Here is a 23,929-nt window from a genome sequence, read left to right as displayed (position 1 = left end):
TTGTAAATTTGTTTGAGTTCTTTGTAGATTCTGGATATTAGCCCTTTGTCAGAGGGTAGATTGCAAAAATTTTCTCCCATTCTGTAGGTTGCCTGTTCACTCTGACAGTAGTTTCTTTTGCCATGCAGAAGCTCTTTAGTTTAATTAGATCCCATTTGTCTATTATGGCTTTTGTTGCCATTGCTTTTGGTGTTTTAGTCATGAAGTCCTTGCCCATGCCTGTGGCCTGAATGGTATTGCCTAGGTTTTCTTCTAGGGTTTTTATGGTTTTAGGTCTATCATTTAAGTCTTTAATCCATCTTGAATTAATTTTTGTATAAGGTGTGAGGAAGGGATCCGGTTTCAGCTTTCTAGATATGGCTAGCCAGTTTTCCCAGCACCATTTATTAAATAGGGAATGCTTTTCCCATTTCTTGTTTTTCTCAGGTTTGTCAAAGATCAGATGGTTGTAGATGTGTGGTGTTATTTCCGAGGCCTCTGTTCTGTTCCATTGATCTATATCTCTGTTTTGGTACCAGTACCATGCTGTTTTGGTTACTGTAGTCTTCTAGTATAGTTTGTAGTCAGGTAGCCTGATGCCTCCAGCTTTGTTCTTTTTTGCTTAGGTTTGTCTTGGCAATGCGGGCTCTTTTTTGGTTCCATATGAACTTTAAAGTAGTTTCTTCCAATTCTGTGAAGAAAGTCATTGGTAGCTTGATGGGAATGGCATTGAATCTATAAATTACTTTGGGCAGTATGGCCATTTTCACAATATTGATTCTTCCTATCCATGAGCATGGAATATTCTTCCATTTGTTTGTGTCCTCTTTTATTTCGTTGAGCAGTGGTTTGTAGTTCTCCTTGAAGAGGTCCTTCACATCCCTTTTAAATTGGATTCCTAGGTATTTTATTCTCTTTGTAGCAATTGTAAATGGGAGTTCACTCATGATTTGGCTCTCTGCTTGTTTGTTAATGGTGTATAGGAATGCTTGTGATTTTTGCACATTGATTTTGTATCCTGAGACTTTGCTGAAGTTGCCTATCAGCTTAAGGAGATTTTGGGCTGAGACGGTGGGGTTTTCTAATATACAGTCATGTCATCTGCAAACACGACAGTTTGACTTCCTCATTTCCTAATTGAATACCCTTTATTTCTTTCTCTTGCCTGATTGCCCTGGCCAGAACTTCCATCACTGTGTTGAATAGGAGTGGTGAGAGAGGGCATCCTTGTCTTGTGCTGGTTTTCAAAGGGAATGCTTCCAGTATTTGCCCATTCAGTATGATATTGGCTGTGGGTTTGTCATAAATAGCTCTTATTATTTTGAGAAACATTCCATCAATACCTAGTTTATTGAGTGTTTTTAGCATGAAGCACTGTTGAATTTTGACGAAGGCCTTTTCTGCATCTATTGAGATAATCATGTGGTTTTTGTCGTTGGTTCTGTTTATGTGATGGATTACGTTTATTGATTTGCGTATATTGAACCAGCCTTGCTTCCCTGGGATGAAGCCAGCTTGATCGTGGTGGATAAGGTTTTTGATGTGCTACTGGATTCGGTTTGCCAGTATTTTATTGAGGATTTTCACATTGATGTTCATCAGGGATATTGGTCTAAAATTCTCTTTTTTTTGTTGTGTCTCTGCCAGGCTTTGGTATCAGGATGATGCTGGCCTCATAAAATGAGTTAGGGAGAATTCCCTCTTTTTCTATTGATTGGAATAGTTTCAGGAGGAATGGTACCAGCTCCTCTTTGTACCTCTGGTAGAATTCGGGTGTGAATCTGTCTGGTCCTGGACTTGTTTTGGTTGGTAGGCTATTAATTATTGCCTGAATTTCAGAGCCTGTTATTGGTCTATTCAGAGATTGAACTTCTTTCTGGTTGTCTTGGGAGGGTGTATGTGTCCAGGAATTTATCCATTCCTCCTAGATTTTCTAGTTTATTTGCGTAGAAGTGTTTATAGTATTCTCTGATGGTAGTTTGTATTTCTGTGGGATCAGTGGTGATATCCCCTTTATCATTTTTTATTGTGTATATTTGATTCTTCTCTCTTTTCTTCTTTATTAGTCTTGCTAGCAGTCTATCAATTTTGATGATCTTTTCAAAAAACCAGCTCCTGGATTCATTGATGTTTTGAAGGGTTTTTTTGTCTCTATCACTTTCAGTTCTGCTCTGATCATAGTTACTTCTTACCTTCTGCTAGCTTTTGAATTTGTTTGCTCTTGCTTCTCTAGTTCTTTTAATTGTGATGTTAGGGTGTCGATTTTAGATCTTTTCCTGGTTTCTCTTGTGGGCATTTAGTGTTATAAATTTCCCTCTACACACTGCTTTAAATGTGTCCCAGAGATTCTGGTACGTTGTGTCTTTGTTCTCACTGGTTTCAAAGAACATCTTTATTTCTGCCTTCATTTCATTATTTACCCAATAGTCATTCAGGAGCAAGTTGTTCAGTTTCCATGTAGTTGTGCAGTTTTGAGTGAGTTTCTTAATGCTGAGTTCTAATTTGATTGCACTGTGGTCTGAGAGACAGTTTGTTGTGATTTCTGTTCTTTCACATTTGCTGAGGAGTGTTTTACTTCCAATTGTGTGGTCAGTTTTGGAATAAGTGTGATGTGGTGCTGAGAAGAATGTATATTCTGTTGATTTAGGGTGGAGAGTTCTGTAGATGTCTATTAGGTCTGCTTGTTGCAGAGCTGAGTTCAGGTCCTGAATATCCTTGTTAACCTTCTGTCTCGTTGATCTGTCCAATATTGACAGTGGGGTGTTAAAGTCTCCCATTATTATTGTGTGGGAGTCTAAGTCTCTTTGTAGGTCTCTGAGGACTTGCTTTATGAATCTGAGTGCTCCTGTATTGGGTGCATATATATTTAGGATAGTTAGCTCTTCTTGTTGAATTGATCCCTTTACCATTATGTAGTGGCTTTCTTTGTCTCTTTTGATCTTTGTTGGTTTAACATCTGTTTTATCAGAGACTGGGATTGCAACCCCTGCTTTTTTTTTGCTTTCCATTTGCTTGTTAGATCTTCCTCCATCCCTTTATTTTGAGCCTATGTGCGTCTTTGCACGTGAGATGGGTCTCCTGAGTGCAGCGCACTGATGGGTCTTGACTCTATCCAATTTGCAGTCTTTGTGTTTTAATTGGGGCATTTAGCCCATTTACATTTAAGGGTAATATTGTTATGTATGAATTTGATCCTATCATTATGATGTTTGCTGGTTATTTTGCCCATTAATTGATGCAGTTTCTTCCTAGCATCAATGGTCTTTGCAATTTGGCCTGTTTTTGCCGTGGCTGGTACCGGTTGTTTCTTTCCATGTTTAGTGCTTCCTTCAGAAGCTCTTGTAAGGCAAGCCTGGTGGTGACAAAATCTGTCAGCATTTGCTTGTCTGTAAAGGATTTTATTTCTCCTTCACTTATGAAGCTTAGTTTGGCTGGATATGAAATTCTGGGTTGAAAATTCTTTTCATTAAGAATGTTGAACATTGGCCCCTACTGTCTTCTGGCTTGTAGGGTTTCTGCTGAGAGATCTGCTGTTAGTCTGATGGGCTTCCCTTTGTGAATAACTCGACCTTTCTCTCTGACTGCCCTTAACACTTTTTCCTTCATTTCAACCTTGGTAAATCTGACAATTTTGTGTCTTGGGGTTGCTCTTCTCGAGGAGTATCTTTGTGGCATTCTCTGTATTTCCTGAATTTGAATGTTGGCCTGCCTTGCTATGTTGGGGAAGTTCTACTGGATAATATCCTGAAGTGTGTTTTCCAACGTGGTTCCATTCTCTTCATCACTTTCAGGTACACCAGTCAATCGTAGATTTGCTCTTTTCACATAGTCCCATATTTCTTGGAGGCTTATTTTATTTCTTTTACTCTTTTTTCTCTAACCTTGTCTTGTCGCTTTATTTCATTAATTTTATCTTCAATCACTGATACCCTTTCTTCCACTTTATCGAATCGGCTATTGAAGCTTGTGCATGCGTCACGAAGTTCTCGTGCCAGGTTTTCAGTTCCATTGGTCATTTAAGGTCTTCTCTGCACTGTTTATTGTAGTTAGTCATTCGTCTAATCTTTTTTCAAGGTTTTTAGTTTCCTTGTGATGAGTTCAAACATCCTCCTTTAGCTTGGAGAAGTTTGTTATTACGGACCTTCTGAAGCCTGCTTCTGTCAACTTGTCAAAGTCATTCTCCATCCAGCTTTGTTCCATTGCTGGTGAGGAGCTATGTTCCTTTGGAAGAGAATAGGTGCTCTGATTTTTAGAATTTTCAGCTTTTCTGCTCTGGTTTCTCCCCATCTTTGTGGTTTAATCTACCTTTGGTCTTTGATGTTGGTGACCTCAGTTGGAAATGTAGAAATCACCCTTCTTCTACATTGATCATGCTGGGAGCTGCAGATTGGAGCTGTGCCTATTCGGCCATCTTGGAACGCCCCCTAACTCTTAAAGGAAATGTTGAAATGTCTTACTGGGGCCCTTTATTTTTTTTTAAGAATCTTTAAAAAATGCTTCCTAGGATTACTGACGTATAAGGGAAATTTAGCAGTGTTTAGAGTTTTGGGATAACTTTTTAAGTGAGTATTTTAATTTAACACTATCGATTTAAATATTTCTGCCTATTTCTCTTATATTAAAGGAATTTCAAGTAGTTTTACATTTTATAGAAATTAAATGTCTTTGTATTTTTATTACTGTTCTTTTCTGAAGTTGGGATAAACACCCTTGCGTCAAGTAAATTATGAAATATACATACAGAAAAGTACACAAGACAAATTATGATTTAGAGAATAATTACAAAGTGAACACCCATGAAACCACCGAGTCAGAAAATTAAAAGACATCACCCCTAAAAAACCTCTCTATGTACCCCTGACTGATCAAGATCCTCTTCCTGCCCTCTTAGACTGTTATGCATAGACGATCCTTTGCATAACAGTTTTCTTTATTAGAAATAACAATTTCATAAGGAAGTCAGAGGAGGTATTTTTATCCTCTTTTTATAAAGGCAGAAAAGGAGAGAAAGTTTGTTTTGCTATGTTTGTACTAGTTAGTAGTAGCAAATAGATTTCTTAGTTTAATACTTTTCCAGTGCATTTAATATGACTATATTCTTTTTTTTTTTGAGACGGAGTTTCACGCTTGTCCCCCAGGCTGGAGTGCAGTGGCGCGATCTCAGCTCACTGTGCAACCTCTGACTCCTGGGTTCAAGCGATTCTCCTGTCTCAGCCTCCCTTGTGGCTGGGATTACAGGCACCTGCCATCACGCCTGGCTAATTTTTGTATTTTTAGTAGAGACGGGGTTTCACCATGTTGGCCAGACTGGTCTTAAACTCCTGACCCCAAGTGATCTGCCCACCTTGGCCTCCCAAAGTGCTAGGATTACAGGCATGAGCCACCATGCCTGGCCTATTATGACTGTATTCTTGGTAATACTGGTTGTGTGTGTTGTGTGCGCCAGGCATAAATCTAGTTGTTTTCACACATTATGGTCATTTTCATATATTTATTTACTGTTCTTTTCAGTAAAAGTGATTACTTAATTAAATGTAGTTTAAACTTTTACATCTTTGGAAGACTTCTTTACAAAAATTCACAAGTTTACAGAAGGCCTTTGTTAGACGTCACTGTCCATAATTATAAAAACATTGCCACGTGATATGTGTAATATCCTATGACTAATATACCATAAGTAGCTTTTACAAATGTGTTGGGTCCACCTTCTTGTTAAAAATGAATTTATGTTAATAGTTGTGAAAATATAATGTGAATTTAAATCTCTATGGCAATATGACAAAACAAAACACCTCTAGGAAATGAGAAATCTTGGGGTAAACTGTTCTGTAAATGATCCAAAATCAACAAAGTTAGTATCCTAGTGGGAAGGGAAAAAAATTGCTGTTGATTTTTATAATGGATCTTCATGATAAAAAAAATGTGGGCATTATTTTTAAAAAGTAGAGGATAGCAGTTTGGTATAATGCCTTTGAGACTGGATTTGAGCCCCACTTGATAAACTTTGCAATCTTGAGCAAGTTAGTTAATCCCTGCGTTATCCTTACTTTTTCCCCATAAATTGAGAATAACCCACAGATTAGTTTATATCAAAGGAAATAATGTGCATAAATGCTGAGGCAGTTTCAGGTGAAACAAATTTTAGTTTCCTTTTTAGTCACATATTTGTGACACCACCTGGTCACCAGAGAAAGTGGTCAGGAAAGAAAGGAAGACTACGGAAAGTAGAGAGAGAAGAGAATGAGTCTCAGGATTATTGAAATGAAAGGCTAGGGCAGGGTAGTCTGTGCTTGAAGGGCTGGCAGCTTGGAGGTATTTTTAGCAAACCTCTAGACAGAGTGTAGGAGAGCAGAGATGTAGGTGAACTTGGGCCTGGGGTTTCTCCTGAGGGTGGTAATAAGTGAAAGTTGTCCTGATCCTTTTGTCTTTGCTAAAATATCTTATTTTGCTTTATTTCCTTTTTTTTTTTTTTTCATTTTTCTGTTTCCTGATGTCAAAACTTCACCTATTTGGTCCCTTTTTCTCTTTATTCCTTTGTTCTTCTCTCTCTCTCTCACTTTTTTTTTAAATGGTCACAATATACAACTAAATAAAATGTACGCTTCCGAGTCATGATTTTAAAAAAGAAGTGAATTGAACCTTTCATATTTTCTTAAGTTCTTTCTATAGTGGTTTCTTTTATGGTTTACTCCTGTTACTAGCATACTGTTCTTCCCCACAGTCCTTCCAGCTGTCATCAGTGACCCTCAGTGGCTCTCAGTACCCTGGGTCTACACTTAACAGAGACCAATGATTAGGAAATTCATAAATTCAAATCATTATTTACATATCTGTTGTCAAGGAAAGGGTTTAATACACATATCCATTCTTGATCAGTATCTTGATAAAAACTTTTGCTGATACAGTTCTTAGCAAAGCATAGGCCTTAACTTAATATGATTATTCTTTAAAATAGAACTGCTTGAAGAATTCTGTTATAAATTTTCTTATAGTTTTTTCATTTTTGTACCTTCATTTAGTAACACTCATTTATTACCATTGGGTCATATCTTAGCTGCATTAATGGAATTTCTGGTTTTAACATTGAGTTTGTTATCTATTGCAGAAGGAGAAGTGCTTATATTTACAACTTTTCAATTTATAATTCAACTATGTAGTTGGAATGTATACTTAGAGTACATTGAGGAAAGTTTTTTCTCTTTTCTAAAGATAAAACAAATTTCAAACATATACAAAAGTATATAGCTGCAACTGTTAATCAATATTTGCAAATTTTAGAAGCTTCTCTTAACTTGTTTCATTTTTCAATACCCTTGGTGGAACAATAGCTCCTCAGTGTATTTCTGTGTGTTTGGTATGATGATATAGTGAAGAATATTGTTGTATTTTATTAGATATACATATATTATTAAATATCAACATAAGTTGAAAATGACGTGTGTAGTGATCGAGATAAACAGTGAAAACCATTTATTTTATTAAATTGGAAAAAAGGGTTTACTTTTACCAACTTTGTGAATATTACTTGGCAGATTTTTAATCCTGGGCTAGTTTTATCCAGCTGCTATATATTGAGACAATGTGTTTAGGTTTTAGTGATAGTCTGTCCCATACATAATGCTGGTTATTGTCTGCCCTTATTCCACTTGCCTTCAGTTAGTCCACAATACTGCTCTTGGTTTGGTAATTTATTTGCTGTATTGCCCCTAGAATAGAGTCCAAACTCCTTTCATGGCATCCAAGTCCCTTCATAAGCTGTCTTCAAACAGCCTTTCAGACTTCATCTCCACCATGCCGTGCCTTGCACCAGCACCACTGGACTTCTCACCTTTCCACTGACTGTGCTGCACCCTTCAACTTTGCCATTCCTGTGTGCTTTTTCTGTGAAGGCTTCCCTCATGCCAGTGTTTATCTTCCTTCCTGTGTTCTCGTAGCATTTTGTGCTTTCATCTCTTAAACATACCCATGGCCTTATATATTTACGTATACATGTCTCTCTCCCTTGTTTCGACCTACCTGGGATAAGTGCTTTGTATAGCTTTTTATTTTTGTATTCTCAGACTCCTAAGTCTGTCTAGCCACCAAATTGAATTTACTTATCACTGGGATATTAGCTGTAAGAACATTGCAGCCTTTTAACTTGTGACCCTAAAATAGGAAACGTTTAATATTTTGATTTAAGGAATTGATTTTAATTGTTTTAGAAACCACTCAAGAAGGTTATTATTGAAGAAACTGGTAATTTGATACAGACTATTGATGTGCCAGATAGCACTACTGCTGCTGCTCCAGAGAATAATCCTATTAATCTAGCAAATGTAATAGCGGCCACAGGCACCACAAGTAAGAAGAATTCAAGCCAAGATGACCTTTTTCCCACAAGTGATACTCCAAGAGCAAAAGTATTGAAAATAGAAGAAGTCAGTGATACTTCATCCCTGCAGTGAGTAGAAATACTGTTATTTGATGATCGTCCAGAATGGGATAATTCCAATGGAGAATTGATATTACTGAGACTTCTGATTTGTACTCATCATGCTAATTTTTTGAACTGCCTAACTTAAGGTTCTAGCTTTTCTTTTTTGTTTGTACTTATTGTAAGGGTGATTTTGCTTAAAGAATGATTACTATTTTTTTTTTTAACCACAGTGTGAAATTTAAAGATGGTAAGAAGGTATCTTGAAAATTGATTTTGTTTAAAAATTTTCATTTCTAGGATTTCAGTTTTATTATTTAGTTCAGCAAAATTTTAGTTTTTTAAAAAGAAGTTTCATAAAAATGTAGAATTTATGGATTGCCATTATTTCATCCATTAGTATTTAAGACTGTTGTGGACTCTAACTTTTGTTTGGCATTTAAAAAATAGTTTATGTGTTTTTTCTTAATAATGAGAATATAGAAGATATAGACTAATTACGTTCATTTTGAGGTATGGAAACCTTACTCATATATTTTTACATTGCCACTCAACAAACCTGCTAAAAGTTGTTTTTTCTTTTAAACTTTGAACTTTAGTAGTACTTTTATTTAAAGTGATAGTATAGATCATGGGGCAATACTATATAGGCAGTTTTTTTTGGAAGAGCATTTCTTCCTTTTTGGAATATCTTGAAAATGATCATTTAGATCTTTGAAAGGCTAAATCATTAGTGTATGTTACATGGTAATTGAAATATATAGAAATGGTATACTCAAAAGGTGGCTAGGTTAGCTGCCCAGCAGAGGAGAATAGTCATTACATAGCCAGCATGTGAAAATTTGCAAGAGCATAATCTATTTTGCCAAAAAATGTTTATATATTATTAGCTGAAAGAATTGAATGCTTGTATAATACAAATAGATAATACAATATTAATAAAGTCAAAAATTTAAAATTTTTATTGATGTCTCCTTGATTGAGCTATGATTATTTATGGTTCTTTTCTGTTTGATACCTCTGAAATATTTCAGACCTCAAGCCAGTTTGAAGCAGGATGTATGTCAGTCTTACAGCGAGAAAATGCCTATAGAGATAGAACAAAAACCTGCTCAGTTTGCCACAACTGTTCTTCCTCCAATTCCTGCAAACTCGTTCCAGCTCGAATCTGATTTCAGACAATTGAAAAGTTCTCCAGATATGTTGTATCAGTATTTAAAGGTAAGAGAGAGGAAGGTAGTACTTCTGTTGTAAGTAAAAGGTCAGAGAACTTCTTTTGTCACTTTATAATAATGGTGCCATATTTGCTTTTTGTAGGATATTATTGTAGAAATTTTTGTAGAATACATCACCCTGGTCAGACCATTTAAAAATATTTACAACCAGGGAACCTTGATGTTCTCCTTTGGCAATAGATTCTGTGTCAAATTCTATTGTCTCAAATAACTTAATCTAATTTCATATATATTAGCTTAAGCTTAATCCTTCAAAAAAAAATCCTAAAATACATTGAGTGTCTTCTGTGTGCCAAGCAGAGCTTGCAATATGTAGGCAATCATTCTTCTAATATTTGCTTTAAGAAAAAGAATCAAATCCTATGAAATTTAGCAAATAATGGATTAGCATGGTCTTTTTCAAGTGTAATGAGAGTAACATTTCCTTATAATTATGCAATATAAAATTACTTCCAAATACATTTTCTCATGTAATTCTACTTTTAAAAATCTCTAGTTATATTTATTGCTCTTTGAGACCCTTTAAAGTTTCCTGTCTCTCTTAGGATGGTGTATATCTCTTCTGCTCGTAAGATTTTTCTGTGACTAGAACAGAGTGATTATCATGCAGTTCCTGTAACTTTCATTCTTCTATCATAATTGCATTTTAATGTGACTCCATTATTATTCATAAGTGCTAATGCATAGTAGTTATTCTTTTCTTTTTGTTTTGGACGGAGTTTTGCTCTTGTTGCCCAGGCTGGAGTGCAATGACGCAATCTCAGCTCACCGCAACCTCTGCCTCCCAGGTTCAAGCAATTCTCCTGCCTCAGCCTCCCAAGTAGCTGCGATTACAGGGATGTGCCACCACGCCTGGCTAATTTTTTGTATTTTTAGTGGAGATGGGGTTTCTCCATGTTGGTCAGACTGGTCTCGAACTCGCAACCTCAGGTGATCCTCCCACCTTGGCCTCCCAAAGTAGTTATTCTTTACTATTTTTACCCAAGCAGTTGTTGTGTAATTTGTGATATGTAAGTGTTGCCATCAAGTAATTGTCTTTTTATTTATTTTTTCAAGCAAATTGAACCATCTTTGTATCCTAAGTTGTTTCAGAAAAATCTGGATCCAGATGTATTCAACCAGATCGTTAAAATTCTGCATGACTTTTACATTGAGTAAGTCAAGTTTTTTTTAGTTATACAGTAAGTCCTCACTTAATGTCATTGATAGGTTTTTGGAAACTGCAATTTTAATTAAAATGATTAAGACATAGGAACATAAATCTTGTTTATATCAATTGGCCTATGGTAAAATTGATTTGTTTATACAGTATGCCGTTTTACATAAAGTCGCAGTTTTCACGAACCTATTGATGATGTTAAGTGAGAATTGACTGTACTCTTATGCTATGCTATTTCCAATGATTTGGGAAGTTCATTCTCTTTGAATGTATATAGCAAATTAGCAGCATATAGCAAAGTTAGCTTTCTTGTAAGTTTCATTGTTACAGAAGTTGCAAGGAAATGACAAGTACAGACAATAAAAAGGGAAAAGTTTAAAAGGGAGGAAAAAGGACTCTAATTTTTTTGTAGGGAAAAGTGGGGTATGGAAGTGACCAGTGTTTTAACAGAATAATAGTTTCCGTGCTAAGCTCTCATTTAAGAATATTGTAATTTCTTCAGTTGACTTGATAAATCTCTTCATTTGGGCATTTAAAATATAGGTATCCAGGGGAAAAATGATGTCATTTATGTATAATTAGAAGTATTGTGTTAGTAAACAGAATGATTAATAAATGAGCTGCTTTTAACTGATCATTTGTTTTTATATTTGGATTATTTCAGGAAAGAAAAGCCATCACTCATCTTTGAAATCTTACAAAGACTTTCTGAACTAAAAAGATTTGATATGGCAGTGATGTTTATGTCAGAAACAGAGAAAAAGAGTAAGTTCTATGAAAGTTTTCCCATGTTTATTTTTGTACATTCCTGTATTCATTCAACAAATAATAGCTGACATTTATTGACTCCTTATTGTGTATAAGGTTATATTTAATTAAATATTTATATTTAAATTGTATTATATTAAATTATATTTAAGTTAATTAAATTGGATAACAAGAACAGTTAAAATTGTATTGTTAGTCCTGACAATATTATGAAGTGTAGGTACTGTTTTCACTGTCCTTTTACAGAGGAGGAAACAGGTATAGAGAGGCTAAGAAACTTGCTAAGGTCACATAGCTAGGAAGCCAGACCCAGGATTCGAACCCAGGCAGTCCAACTCCATAGTCTGAGCCCTTCTACTTGAAAACGCAGTAAATGGTGTAATGGTGGAGTTCCTACTGTTACTGAGTATGTATAGGATCAAAGCCACAGGACCATGTAACTGGGCGAGGTACAGGAAAGGTCTGATCCATTCTGAGAGAGGTAATTTCTTTGAGTTTGATTTTAGCTGAATTCTCAAAGAAGTGCAAGAGTCAGAGGAAAGGCTGGGCAAGAGAGTTTTAGACTGAAAGAATGATACATGTAGTGGTTCTGAGGCAGGAAAGAGCAAATTGAGTCCAGAGAATTTAAAATGGTATGGCTGGATTGTAGAATAGGGAGTAATGAGTGGCAGGTGATGAACCTGAAGAATTGTATTTCTTTTTTATTTCCACATCACAATTTTTGGCATAAAGAGTCTGTTTTGAGAAATCCTAATTAAAGTAAAATTGCACTATGCAGAAACTTCAGTTGCTCAGAGTTTTGGGCTATACTCATTTCAGGAAAAAAGAGAAAAGTCATTCACATACCAGTGTGTCTTTTTTTTTATTTTTAATAATTAGCAAAACTCAGTGTAACATTTTCAGATACCTCCTGTACTAAACATACATGGGCTTCTTTTATTTCTTCTTTATCTTTTTAGCAGTGATGTTGAATTATTTTAAATCAATAAGAAAGATACTTTTGAAATTATACTTAGGGAAGTGGACATGTAATTTATATATATATATTTTTTAGGCCAAGCATGGTGGCTCATGCCTGTAATCCCAGCACTTTGGGAGGTTAAGGCAGGAGGATCGCTTGAGACCAGGCTGGCCAACATGGCAAAACCCCGTCTTTAAAAAAATACAAAAATTAGTTGGTTGTGGTGGCGTGCATCTATAGTCCCAGCTACTCGGGGGGCTGAGGTGGGAGAATCGTTTCAGCATAGAAGGTTGAGGCTGCAGTGAGCCATGATTGTGCCACTGCATTCCAGCCTAGGCAACAGAGTGAGACTCTGTCTCAAATAAATAGTTAAATAAAAATAAAAATATATATATATTAAAATATATATATGTATATTTTAATAGTGAGGGTTTAAACCAAAAGTTTTGGTTTTAGCTTTAGTTAACCAGAAATTTTCCTTGAAATCCCTGAAAAATGTTACTGTTTCTTATTACTGTTTTGACCTCATCTTTTACCACTCTTTTTTCAACCAGTCTGCCCCATTATAGTGGTTTTATATAGCTTTTAATATTCCAAACTGTCAGCCAGGCACAGTGGCTCACGCCTGTAATTGCAGCACTTTGGGAGGCCGAGGCAGGTGGATCACCTGAAGTCAGGAGCTCAAGACCAGCCTGGCCAACATGGTGCAACCCCGTCTCTACTAAAAATACAAAAAAAAAAAAAGAAAGAAAAAAATTAGCTGGGCGTGGTGGCAGACACCTGTAATCCCAGCTACTTGGGAGGCTCCGGCAGGAGAATCAATCGCTTGAATCCGGGAGGCATAGGTTGCAGTGAGCTGAGATCGCACCATTGCACTCCAGCCTGGGCAACAAGAGTGAAACTCTGTCTCAAAAAAAAAAAAAAAAAAAAATTACCAAACTGCCAAACTTATTTTGGCCTCGAGGACTTTGTGTTTGGCTGTTCTCTCAACGTAGAATATCTTCCTACATATCTTCACTTGTGTGCTTCTTCATTTGGTTTTCACCTATCACCACTTCACAGACGTCTTTCTTCACTGACCCCCCCCATGAACCTCTCTCTTCTTACCCTGCTTTATTTCTCTTCGTAATACATTACTAGCTGACAGTGGTTCATGTGTATGTTTATTGTATCTCCCTCTAATAGAATGAAAGCTCCATGACAGCAGGAACTTTGTCTACCTGGTTCACTGGGCCTCAGTGCTAGTACATAATAACCCCTCAGTGTCAGTGTGTTGAATGAATGAATTTAGTGTTACTCTAATGTGATAAGTTCAAGGTATCCGAGAATGCAGGTGGGCTCTTCGGGGTTTCCACTGTCTGCTAAGTTAAACATGGAAAGTGCTTAGAATGGTTCTGGCATGCAACTAAGTATTCAGTAAATACTTAGCTGTTGTTATATTTTATTATTGCCATTATCATTAATAACTGTTAGCTAGTTCTCCAGTTTTAATGTTGAGAAGCATGAACTATAACAGTGTTTTCCTAATGTTGAGTGTCGACCGATCAGTGGTAGTAAATATGATTTTTTTGCGATTCATAATCTTATTTTATTTTTTTGAGACGGAGTCTCACTCTGTCGCTCAGGCTGGAGTGCAGTGGTGCGATCTCAGCTCACTGCAAGCTCCGCCTCCTGGGTTCACGCCGTTCTCCTGCCTCAGCCTCCTGAGTAGCTGGGACTACAGGCGCCTGCCACCACGCCCGGCTAATTTTTTTGTATTTTTAGTAGAGACAGGGTTTCACCATATTAGCCAGGATGGTCTCGATCTCCTGACCTCATGATCTGCCCGCCTCGGCCTCCCAAAGTGCTGGGATTACAGGCGTGAGCCACCACGCCCGGCCCATGATCTTATTTTTAACCTGTAGTAGTTTTAATTTTGTAATATAAAAATATTTAACTGTCCCATCAAGTGTGATTTCATCAGTGTCATTGCTGTTTTTCATTTACAGTAGTGATGTAAAGTTTTCTTTTAAAATAAAATGATTTAGGTTTGAAAAACAGTTTAGTTGAAATAAAAATATTAAGTAAATGAACGTACACTTGTTACACAGATAGAGTAAACATTTTTAAGGTAGTACAGAATGAATTAAGTTTAATCTGCAAGATTAATATCATTGAGAATGCAGGGGAAATTTTATACTGCTAAAGCAAAATATTCCTGAAAGAACCATTGTTGGATTGCTATATAATTTTGTGTTCTCAGATTGGCTTTTTAAATATCTGAATTAGAATTTATAAACCTGTTTATTGCTTTAAAATGTAAAATGTTTTTGACAAATCAGATTGCTCCTTTTAATTTACATTTTGCTTGGTTTTTAAAAAATGAGATTAAAATGGAGAATTTTTTTTCTTTTTCAGTTGCACGTGCATTATTTAATCACATAGACAAGTCAGGATTGAAGGATAATTCTGTCGAAGAACTCAAGAAAAGATATGGTGGTTGATTTCCATTTTTGCTAAAATAATTGTTTTTGACTTTCATATGTAAATTTTTTCTACTGAAAGTGTTTTGCTTTTTAAGAAAATGAAATTATATAGCAGGAAAGGACTATCTTTGAACATAAGTTAATTAACTATAAGGTGAATTGTGATTTAACTAGTGAGAATTGTATTCAAGTGAACTCTTGTGTTTTTCTGAAAATAAAAATATAAATAATGAGATACGTTTGTAAGGATCAGCATTTTATTTTATGAGTCATTTTAAATGTTAAATTTAGATACATTCTTCAGTGACTGATAAATGTAACATTATTTTTATATTTTCATGAGTTTTTGTAACCACTTGCCAAAGCTGCTTCATTAGCATATGAATAATTACCTTTGTAAAGAGGAAGTTAAATAGATAGTGAGATCCTTTCTTTATAAAACTTTTAAATGTTATTGTGCCAATTCACTAACATGAAGTTATTTAGTTGCAGGGTATGTATTTTTAGTATTTATGTTGAAAGAAAGAAGACTTATTTTATTTTATTTTTATCTTGTTATTATTATATTTTAAGTTTCAGGGTACATGTGCACAATGTGCAGGTCAGTTACATATGTATACATGTGCCATGCTGGTGTGCTGCACCCATTAACTCGTCATTTAGCATTAGGTATATCTCCTAATGCTATCCCTCCCCCCACCCCACAACAGTCCCCAGAGTGTGATGTTCCCCTTCCTGTGTCCATGTGTTCTCATTGTTCAATTCCCATCTATGAGTGAGAACATGCAGTGTTTGGTTTTTTGTCCTTGTGATAGTTTACTGAGAATGATGATTTCCAATTTCATCCATGTCCCTACAAAGGACACGAACTCATTATTTTTTATGGCTGCGTAGTATTCCATGGTGTATATGTGCCACATTTTCTTAATCCAGTCTATCATTGCTGGACATTTGGGTTGGTTCCAAGTCTTTGCTATTGTGAATAGTGCCGCAATAAACATACGTGTGCATGTGTCTTTATAGCAGCATGATTTATAATCCTTTGGGTATATACCCAGTAATGGGATGGCTGGGTCAAATGGTATTTCTAGTTCTAGATCCCTGAGGAATGGCCACACTGACTTCCACAATGGTTGAACTAGTTTACAGTCCCACCAACAGTGTAAAAGTGTTCCTGTTTCTCCACATCCTCTCCAGCACCTGTTGTTTCCTGACTTTTTAATGATTGCCATTCTAACTGGTGTGAGATGGTATCTCGTTGTGGTTTTGATTTGCATTTCTCTGATGGCCAGTGATGGTGAGCATTTTTTCATGTGTTTTTTGGCTGCATAAATGAGAAGACTTTTAACTAGACTTTCAAACTAGGTTAATTGAAGTATCACAGTATTCTTACATTTTAATGCCATAGGGTTTTTTCCCTTATGTTATCCATGTTACATACCAGTTAAGGACAGATAATCTAATGCAAGGTGTAAAAATGTAAAAATTAGTAATGTTTAAAGTACTAATTAGCATATAGCCCGTATGTATGTGTTGGATGTGAGTGTAGCATTTGTAAGCTTTTGAAAGTAGGGCTAGAACTCTGCTCATCCCTGTACTCTGCATAGTACCTAGCACAAACCTTTGCACATAGTTAGGTGCTCAACTGATACTTATAAAATTTAATTGAATTTGACGCAAGAATCATATTAAGTAAATATTTAAAGTAGCAGCCTAGCAAATTTTTGGGCATGGCGTAAACACTGGTAAAACCAGTTAATTTTAGAGACTATCAAATTGTTAAAAAATATTAGGACACCATCCTTTAATTGTTATCAGCATCAATAAGACAGTTCAGTTTACAATTTTATACAATATTGTGGTTAATTTTTATTGCCATTATACATATTATTATTCTTATGAATTGTTTGAGAAGTAATCATAATTTATTTACAAAGATAATTTCTTCAGGTTCTGGTATAAATTATTGAGATATGTTTGTAATTTGGATAGTTTGAATGCTTTACAATACACTTAAGATAGAGTTTATTAACTTTGTTTATTGCTAAATGTATTATGACATATAAACAGGCAATTGAATTTAGCTTTTTATCTGCTATCATCTGAATGTTTATATCCGCCACAAATTCATATGTTGAAATCCTAACCCTGAAGGCGATGGTCTTCGGAGGTGGGGCCTTTGGGAAGTGATTAGGTCAGGAGGGCAGGCCCTTGTAAAAGAGGCCCCAGAGAGCTTGTTCACCAATTCCACCATGTAAGGGCACATAAGAAGGCACCATCTACGAACAAGAAGGTGGGCCTTCACCAGACACCAGAGACCAGAATCTACTGGCATCTTCATCTTGGACTCCCCAGCCTCCAGAACTGTAAGAAATAAATTTCTGTTTTTATTAGTGTAAGCTACCCAGTTTGATATTTTATTATAGCAACCCGAATGGACTAAGGTATGATCCTTTGAAGAAACTTACAAGGTAGTCAGGGCAGGTAATGTTACTGTCATTCTTAACATAAGAAAAGGAGGCTCAGAGGGTTAATGTTCTCTGCATGATTATAGAGCTAAAAATTGGCCAAAACAGTTCAGAACATGCTGTCTTGTCTTAATGTAGAGCTATTTGAACTACTCCCAGCTGCAGTTTTTATGTTGTGTTACCTGTGTAGAGACTTAACTGAAGAAGTACAGATCACAAGATTTACTACAGAATTTGAATTTTAAAAAATTTCTGATGTTAGCCTGATTTCTCCCCAGAGACATTTTCATGTAGTGATTTAAGACCAGAGGCTCTGGATTCAGACTTCTTGAGTTTGAATTCTGGCTCCATCTGGCTTAGGGCCTTGGACAAGTTACTTTTCTGTTCTTTGTTTTTGAAATCTGTAGAATGGGTATAAGTGAGATTGAATGAATGCACACATTTTGTTTTGGGAGCAGGGCTGGATGTATAGTAAGCTACCGTTGTTACTATTATTATTACAATTACCATCATTTCCTAAAAGTGATTAGAATAAAGAACAGTCTTTAGGGGCTGTGTCATATTGTTGCCTTATTGCAAAATAGCATAGTGGTTAATAAAGTCATTTTTGAGTCAGATAACCTGCGTATACAACCTATTGCACTCAACTAGCGTGTGAATTTGGACATACTACTTAGCCTCTCTAAGCTTCTGTTTCCTCTCATATAAAATAAAATATTAGTAAATGCCTACCTCAAAGATTTTTAGAAAGGCTAATACTTATAAGTATTAGCACATTAATGCCTGTCACGTAGTGCTCAGTCATTTTTATTAATAATAGTAATATTATTGCCTTAAAGGTACAAAAGCAGTACTTTCCCAAGTGGTTTCTTTCTGGAAATGTAGTTATTTACTGTTAATTGTATCTTTTGACTTGATAGCAACATTTACATCATAATTATTCTTGTATTATTGGCAGAAGCAGCATGCCTGTCATTTATTGGCTGCCTCCCACTCTTGTTTTAGTTACACTCAATTTAATAAATTGATGGGGTATACCCAAGTCCTCACCATTTTAACAATTTGTGCTAATGCATTTGAAAAAAATTTTACTTTCAACATCTAAATCCATTATCTCTGTTAACAGGAGGCATTTCTGAACACAGTACCAAGGCTCATTTTACCTTTTTACAATTCTTTCTTAACGTTTGACCTTTATCAGAGTTATGTTTAAAGAAACATTAAAAATTTAATGTTAGTGAAACTTCTGTTTGATTCATTCATTTAATTAATTTAACAAATATTTGTTGAATCTACATATAATGCCAGGCACTGCTAGGCACTGGAAATACAAAAATGAACAAAGTAAACATGGATTCTTTCCTCACAAAGCTTACAATGAAGTGGGAGGTGGGATGGGATGGTGGGGATACAAATAAAGAGGTACAATGTAATAAATGCTAAACAGGTAATACTAAGGGATCATGGGAAATACCAAGAATAGCAGATGCAAAAGACAAGACAAGTTTGAGAAAACTTGTGTAATTTTTTGCACAGAGTGGGAACTGGGTTGTGGTAAGAAATGAGGCTGGTGAAGACAGAAGGGTTGAGATTCTAGAGGACATTTGAACTTCATCCTGAGGGTACTGTGGAACTAGTGATAGTTTATATAGGAGGGTGATTCTCAAATTTGTATTTTATACAATTTACTTTGGCTACTATGGGAAGAACAGTTGCCTGGGGACATCAGAGACAGGGGAACTTGTCAGAGGACTTGGGGTACCTAAGGCAAGAGATTATGGTATCCTGAACAAGAGTACTAGCCGTGAGGATGGAGAGAAGTGACCAGAATGGAGAAATATTTGGGAAGTAGAATGGGCAAGTTTAGGCAGTAGATTCAGGGCCCCCACATTCAGGGCTTAACTCCAAGGAGCACCCTTTACATTGTGGTCTGCGTGAATGGCATCCCTGGAACATAATGTGAATGCTTCCTAACTTGTACAATTTGGTGATCCTGTGTGGACTGGGAAGCAAGTTGAGAAGCAGAAGGAAGCATTAATGGTCGTGCCCAGATTTTTTTTCCCCTAGGGCAGTGCTTTCATTCACGAAAATATAAACCACAGTGGGTGACACCATATGTGGAACTGGAAAGTTTGGTTTGAGTGGCTGAGGGAAAGGTTCAATTTGGGATCTGTTGGATTTGTGATCTCTTTGGTCATTGAAATAGATTAGGGATGGTGATTTGGGTTTGGACATTAAAAAGCAATTAGGTGAAGTCTCAGGATTAGATGAGATTACTTGGAAGTATAGAATCAGGAGAAAAGGGTGATTGGGTAAGTGGAACAGAACTAACATCCACATTTAACAGATTGGAAAAGGAGCACATAGAGCAGACTAGGGAGAGTGGGCGCAGAGAGGGTGACGTTGGCAAAAAGCACATGATGGAATTAAGCTTTTTGTTATTGATAATTTAAAAGCTTTGTCTTCATAACTAATTATTGGTTCTGTCATGTAAGTTTTTAGGATTGTTGCCAAGTTTGAGAAAATCTCTACCATGTTTCTTTTGTATTTCAGCCATATGATTCTGGGGTTTATATGAGTATATATTTCTGGTAAGGCAGAACTCCCATTTTGACCAGGCATCCGTGAAGCATCCTGTTACAAAATATGTCTGAAGACTGAGAAGTATCTCCACAGATTAGCTTCAGGATCCATACATTACAAATCTTGTCCACCACTGCACATGTACTTCTGGAGCTGGTTACTGTCTAATGCATTTATATCATGGTTCAGCTTCTGGCCTAAAACTGGAAAAGTTGATGGTATGGACAGTAGGAGTATCCCTAAAATCTTCCTGTACTGAGATGGTGAGCAGTAGTTCAACCTGGTACAAAAATGACTGCAGACCATGTAAATATATTCTGTAACACTCAGCTACTTCATAGTCTAGATCTCAAAACACTTGGTGCAGGGAAGTTAGAGTGGAAAGGGACAGCAGTCTAGATCGATTGTGGTTAAAATATATTGGTTTTGAAATTTAGTTTGAAAATGTAGTTTGCAAAAACATAGTCATGTAAACACTTCCCTGTAGCCCTTCTCAGGGTGGAAGTGGCCTGTACAAATGAGAGTTCCTGGGGCTTAAGCCTTTGTTAACTTCAGGGTAAATCAGCTGTTTTCTCAGTCCATAACTCTGAGGCCTATGAGTGTTTAGCAAGCATCTCTTCTTTTGCAACACCAGAGGTTTTGGATGCACAGTCTATACATCTCAACTATCAAATTTGTGAACAACTGAAGGCTTATGCCTTTTTAGGGCTTGATCTGTCTGGTATTGATTTTTCATTTTAGGTATGAGTTACAAGAGCTAGATCCTCTCTCAAGGCCTTCAAACTCTACTCCCCCTAATGGCCTTTTGATGACTTCTAGCAAGCCTCACTAACCTTGCCCTACCACCCACCATTAATCTACTAGGAGAACTCTCCGTGCTAATAGCTATATTCTCCTGATCAAATATCACCCTCCTAGCACTGAAGAGGTTATTTGCTTTCTCTTCCATGTGTATCTCCTTTTTTTAGAGTGTGGGCCTTGAGCCCATGCCCTTCTATCTTTTCTATTATCTTGTATCCTGATGTCCTCTATTTTCTGAGGCTCCTCCCCTGACTACAAGCAAGTCTGGATTTCCCTGCTTAGAGGAATGGTCCTTTGACCCTGTCCATATCCTCTCTCTCTTCTGGCTATCCCCAGTAGTTCTGTGATGGTAAAATTAGTCATTTTCCCCTTAGTTCTTACTGTCCTTGACCCCCTGTAGCATTTGACCTGGTTGGCTATCTTGGCCTTGGTGACATTTCACCCTGTTGGTTCTTTGCCTCCTCCTCATAGCTCTGTCTCTGTCTCCTTTTCATCTTTGCGTGTCTAGTCTAGTCCTTGGCCCTCTCCTGTCCCCTGACAGCATGACTACTCAGAACCTCTACTAATAACTCCCAAATTTGTTTCTTAATTGCTCTCCTTTTTCCCTGGTTCTGTACTAACTGTTATTCCTTGGTGTGCTATTACTGACCAGAACCCAACATTGTAAATAGCAGCTCATTGCCCTTGCAATCCAGCAGCCCCATTCTAGCCGTCTCTCCTGACTGCCCCTCTTTTAATGTGGCCATTGTTGGTTCAGACAGAAATTTCAACCTTAGCAATATTTTTGACCGCTACTTCTTTTTGCCTGCATCCAATCACTAACTCATGAAGTCCAGTGGGCTTTCCCCTTGCAGTGTCTGCCATGTGTCACCTCGTGTCCTGAAGATGGCAGTAACCCCTACTGAGTCTCTCTGGCTGTATTCCTGTATAATCCACCTGTGTGCCTCTGCCAGCTAAATCTTCCTTTAGCATTGCTCTCATTATGTCACCTGTGCACACAGCTTGCAGGACACCTCACTGCTCATGAGACTTCTTGTGATGGCCATCTTCTAAGTTAAATATTGGGACAACTTGTTTGACCAAGGGCTTTCTGATTTGTGGATTTAATTCTTAATTCAGCAGCACATATTATGTGCCAGCTGCTATGCTAAACCACAGCCTCTACCCTGAAGTATCTCGGTCTATTAGGGGAATTGGACAATTCTTCTTTCTAATCAGAAAAGAAAGAAGAATCCAGGCAGATGCAGGGAAAGCATGGTTTAGGTAGAACAGCTTGGAACAGAGGAGTATGAAAACAGGAAACATTTAGGGATTTGCAGGCAGTGGAGGTACTTGGGGCTTGGCTGTGGGGAGATGGTGAAGAAGTAGGAGCCAGATTATGAAAGGACTTTGCTATGACAAAAAGGCCAATTTTCTAAAAGTGATCAAGAATCACTCAAGGATTTCATTTTAGAGATAAGGAAACTGAGGCATATATAGGTTATATAATTTGCCCATAGACATCAGATTAACAGGTGGTGGAGCAGAGATACTGTACCAAGTAGTCTGATTCCAGAAGCCACATGCCCAACCACCATTCTATATGTTATTCTTTTGGATGTATAGAGAAGACAGGATGGATTTTTATTTCTTGTTTCTGAGACAGAGTCTTCTGTCACCCAGCCTGGAGTGCAATGGTGCAATCTTGGCTCACTGCAGCCTCAGCCTATTGGGTTCAAGCGATTCTCCAGCCTCAGCCTCCCAAGTAGCTGGGATTACAGGGATGCGCCACCACACCCAGCTAATTTTTATATTTTTAGTAGAGACGGGGTTTCGCAATGTTGGCCAGGCTGGTCTCGAACTCCTGACCTCAAGTGATCCACCCTGTCTTGGCCTCCCAAAGTGCTGGGATTATAGGCACGCCCAGCCATCAAGATGGATTTTAAAAATATATGTAGGTGGGAGAATCCACAGGACTTCTGGGCGTTCATTCATTCAAAATTTCTTAAGTGTCTATAGTGTACCCAGTAGGGGATTAAGCATCAGAAAACAGACATAACTTCTGCCCTTCAGTAACACACAGGGTAGCTGGGGAGTCAAATAAATCTGCAGTTACAGCACAGTGCCATGAGTGCCCTAATAAAGGTTTGGAAAGAGCACAGAGGGCAGCTCTGAATCAGATTGGGTGGGACAGGGAAGGAAGAGGCAGCATTTGATATGAGTCTTGAGAAGGATGGTCCAGGTCCACAGTGGGAAGGAGATGTCCAGGTGGCGGGATCAGCATAGGGGAAGGCCATGTATTAATAGCATAGTCATGAGCACCTTGACTTGACCTTGGGGGTGTAGGCAATTCTGTATACTATGGAAGGTGACATGGGGGATAGAGTTTGAGTTGACTGGTACATTTTCCCTTCTTTTTTATTTGTTAATTTTTCATGTGTGCACATAACTAGATTTTAAGTTCCTGGAGGGTCGTGACATCATCTTAGATGTCATTAGTGCTAACATTGGCCTTGTCTATGGCAGACGCTTAGCTGTTTATTGAATGATCAGTCTAGATTATTACGACATTAGGCTAGAATTAGTGAGTTTCTCCTCTTACAGTGGTTATTTAATGTAGGACTGTCAAATCTAATTCATGAGAGAATTATACTCTTCATGACTTTTTCACTGTAATCACTTAAAGAGAAGAAAAATGAAGCCACACATGATATAGGCTATCCCAATCGGTTTGATTCTACTTTGTCAAATAATAATTTGGGGCAACAAAAAGACTTGATTAAAAAGTTTTTAACATGATTGTTTTGTTGAGCTTATATAAGTTTAAAACTTATTTCCCGTCAAACATGAGGATTAATAGCTTCACTTCAATTTAGTCTTAACGGCAGCCTGTCTAGCGATACGGCTTTTAAGATTTGTGACATCTTTGAATTTTATATAGCAGTAATTTTAACCTAGTAGCAGCAAGGAGACAAAATTCCTTACATTCCATCTCTGAAAATGACCACTTCTAAAGTAGGCGCACCTCAGGGATCTGGGAGCCTCCATTAGCTGATGCTTACAGTTAGAGTTTGAATTAAGCGAAAAAGACCTCTGGGTAATTTTATTTAATAAA

At 37.0% G+C, this 23,929-nt stretch overlaps 1 protein-coding gene across 2 annotated transcripts in view; it reads left to right on the top strand.

Moving 5' to 3' along the window:
* The window catches only part of RPAP3 (RNA polymerase II associated protein 3), a 42,513-nt gene extending 27,295 nt beyond the window's left edge, over nt 1-15,218 (top strand). Inside the window, exons 13-17 of one of the 2 annotated variants that reach the window (XM_024257397.3) lie at nt 8,184-8,422; nt 9,430-9,616; nt 10,687-10,784; nt 11,454-11,554; nt 14,916-15,218. In XM_024257397.3, the coding sequence (XP_024113165.2) occupies nt 8,184-8,422; nt 9,430-9,616; nt 10,687-10,784; nt 11,454-11,554; nt 14,916-15,001 (711 nt within the window). In that variant the 3' untranslated portion in view covers nt 15,002-15,218. The remainder of the gene's footprint in view (nt 1-8,183; nt 8,423-9,429; nt 9,617-10,686; nt 10,785-11,453; nt 11,555-14,915) is intronic. The other variant, XM_063712138.1, reaches the window with a different exon arrangement.
* Nucleotides 15,219-23,929: the final 8,711 nt, after the last annotated feature.

This window comes from Pongo abelii, chromosome 10 (genome assembly GCF_028885655.2).
Source record: "Pongo abelii isolate AG06213 chromosome 10, NHGRI_mPonAbe1-v2.0_pri, whole genome shotgun sequence".
Classification (NCBI taxonomy): Eukaryota; Metazoa; Chordata; class Mammalia; order Primates; family Hominidae; genus Pongo; species Pongo abelii.
This window is presented reverse-complemented; position numbering and strand designations above follow the sequence as displayed.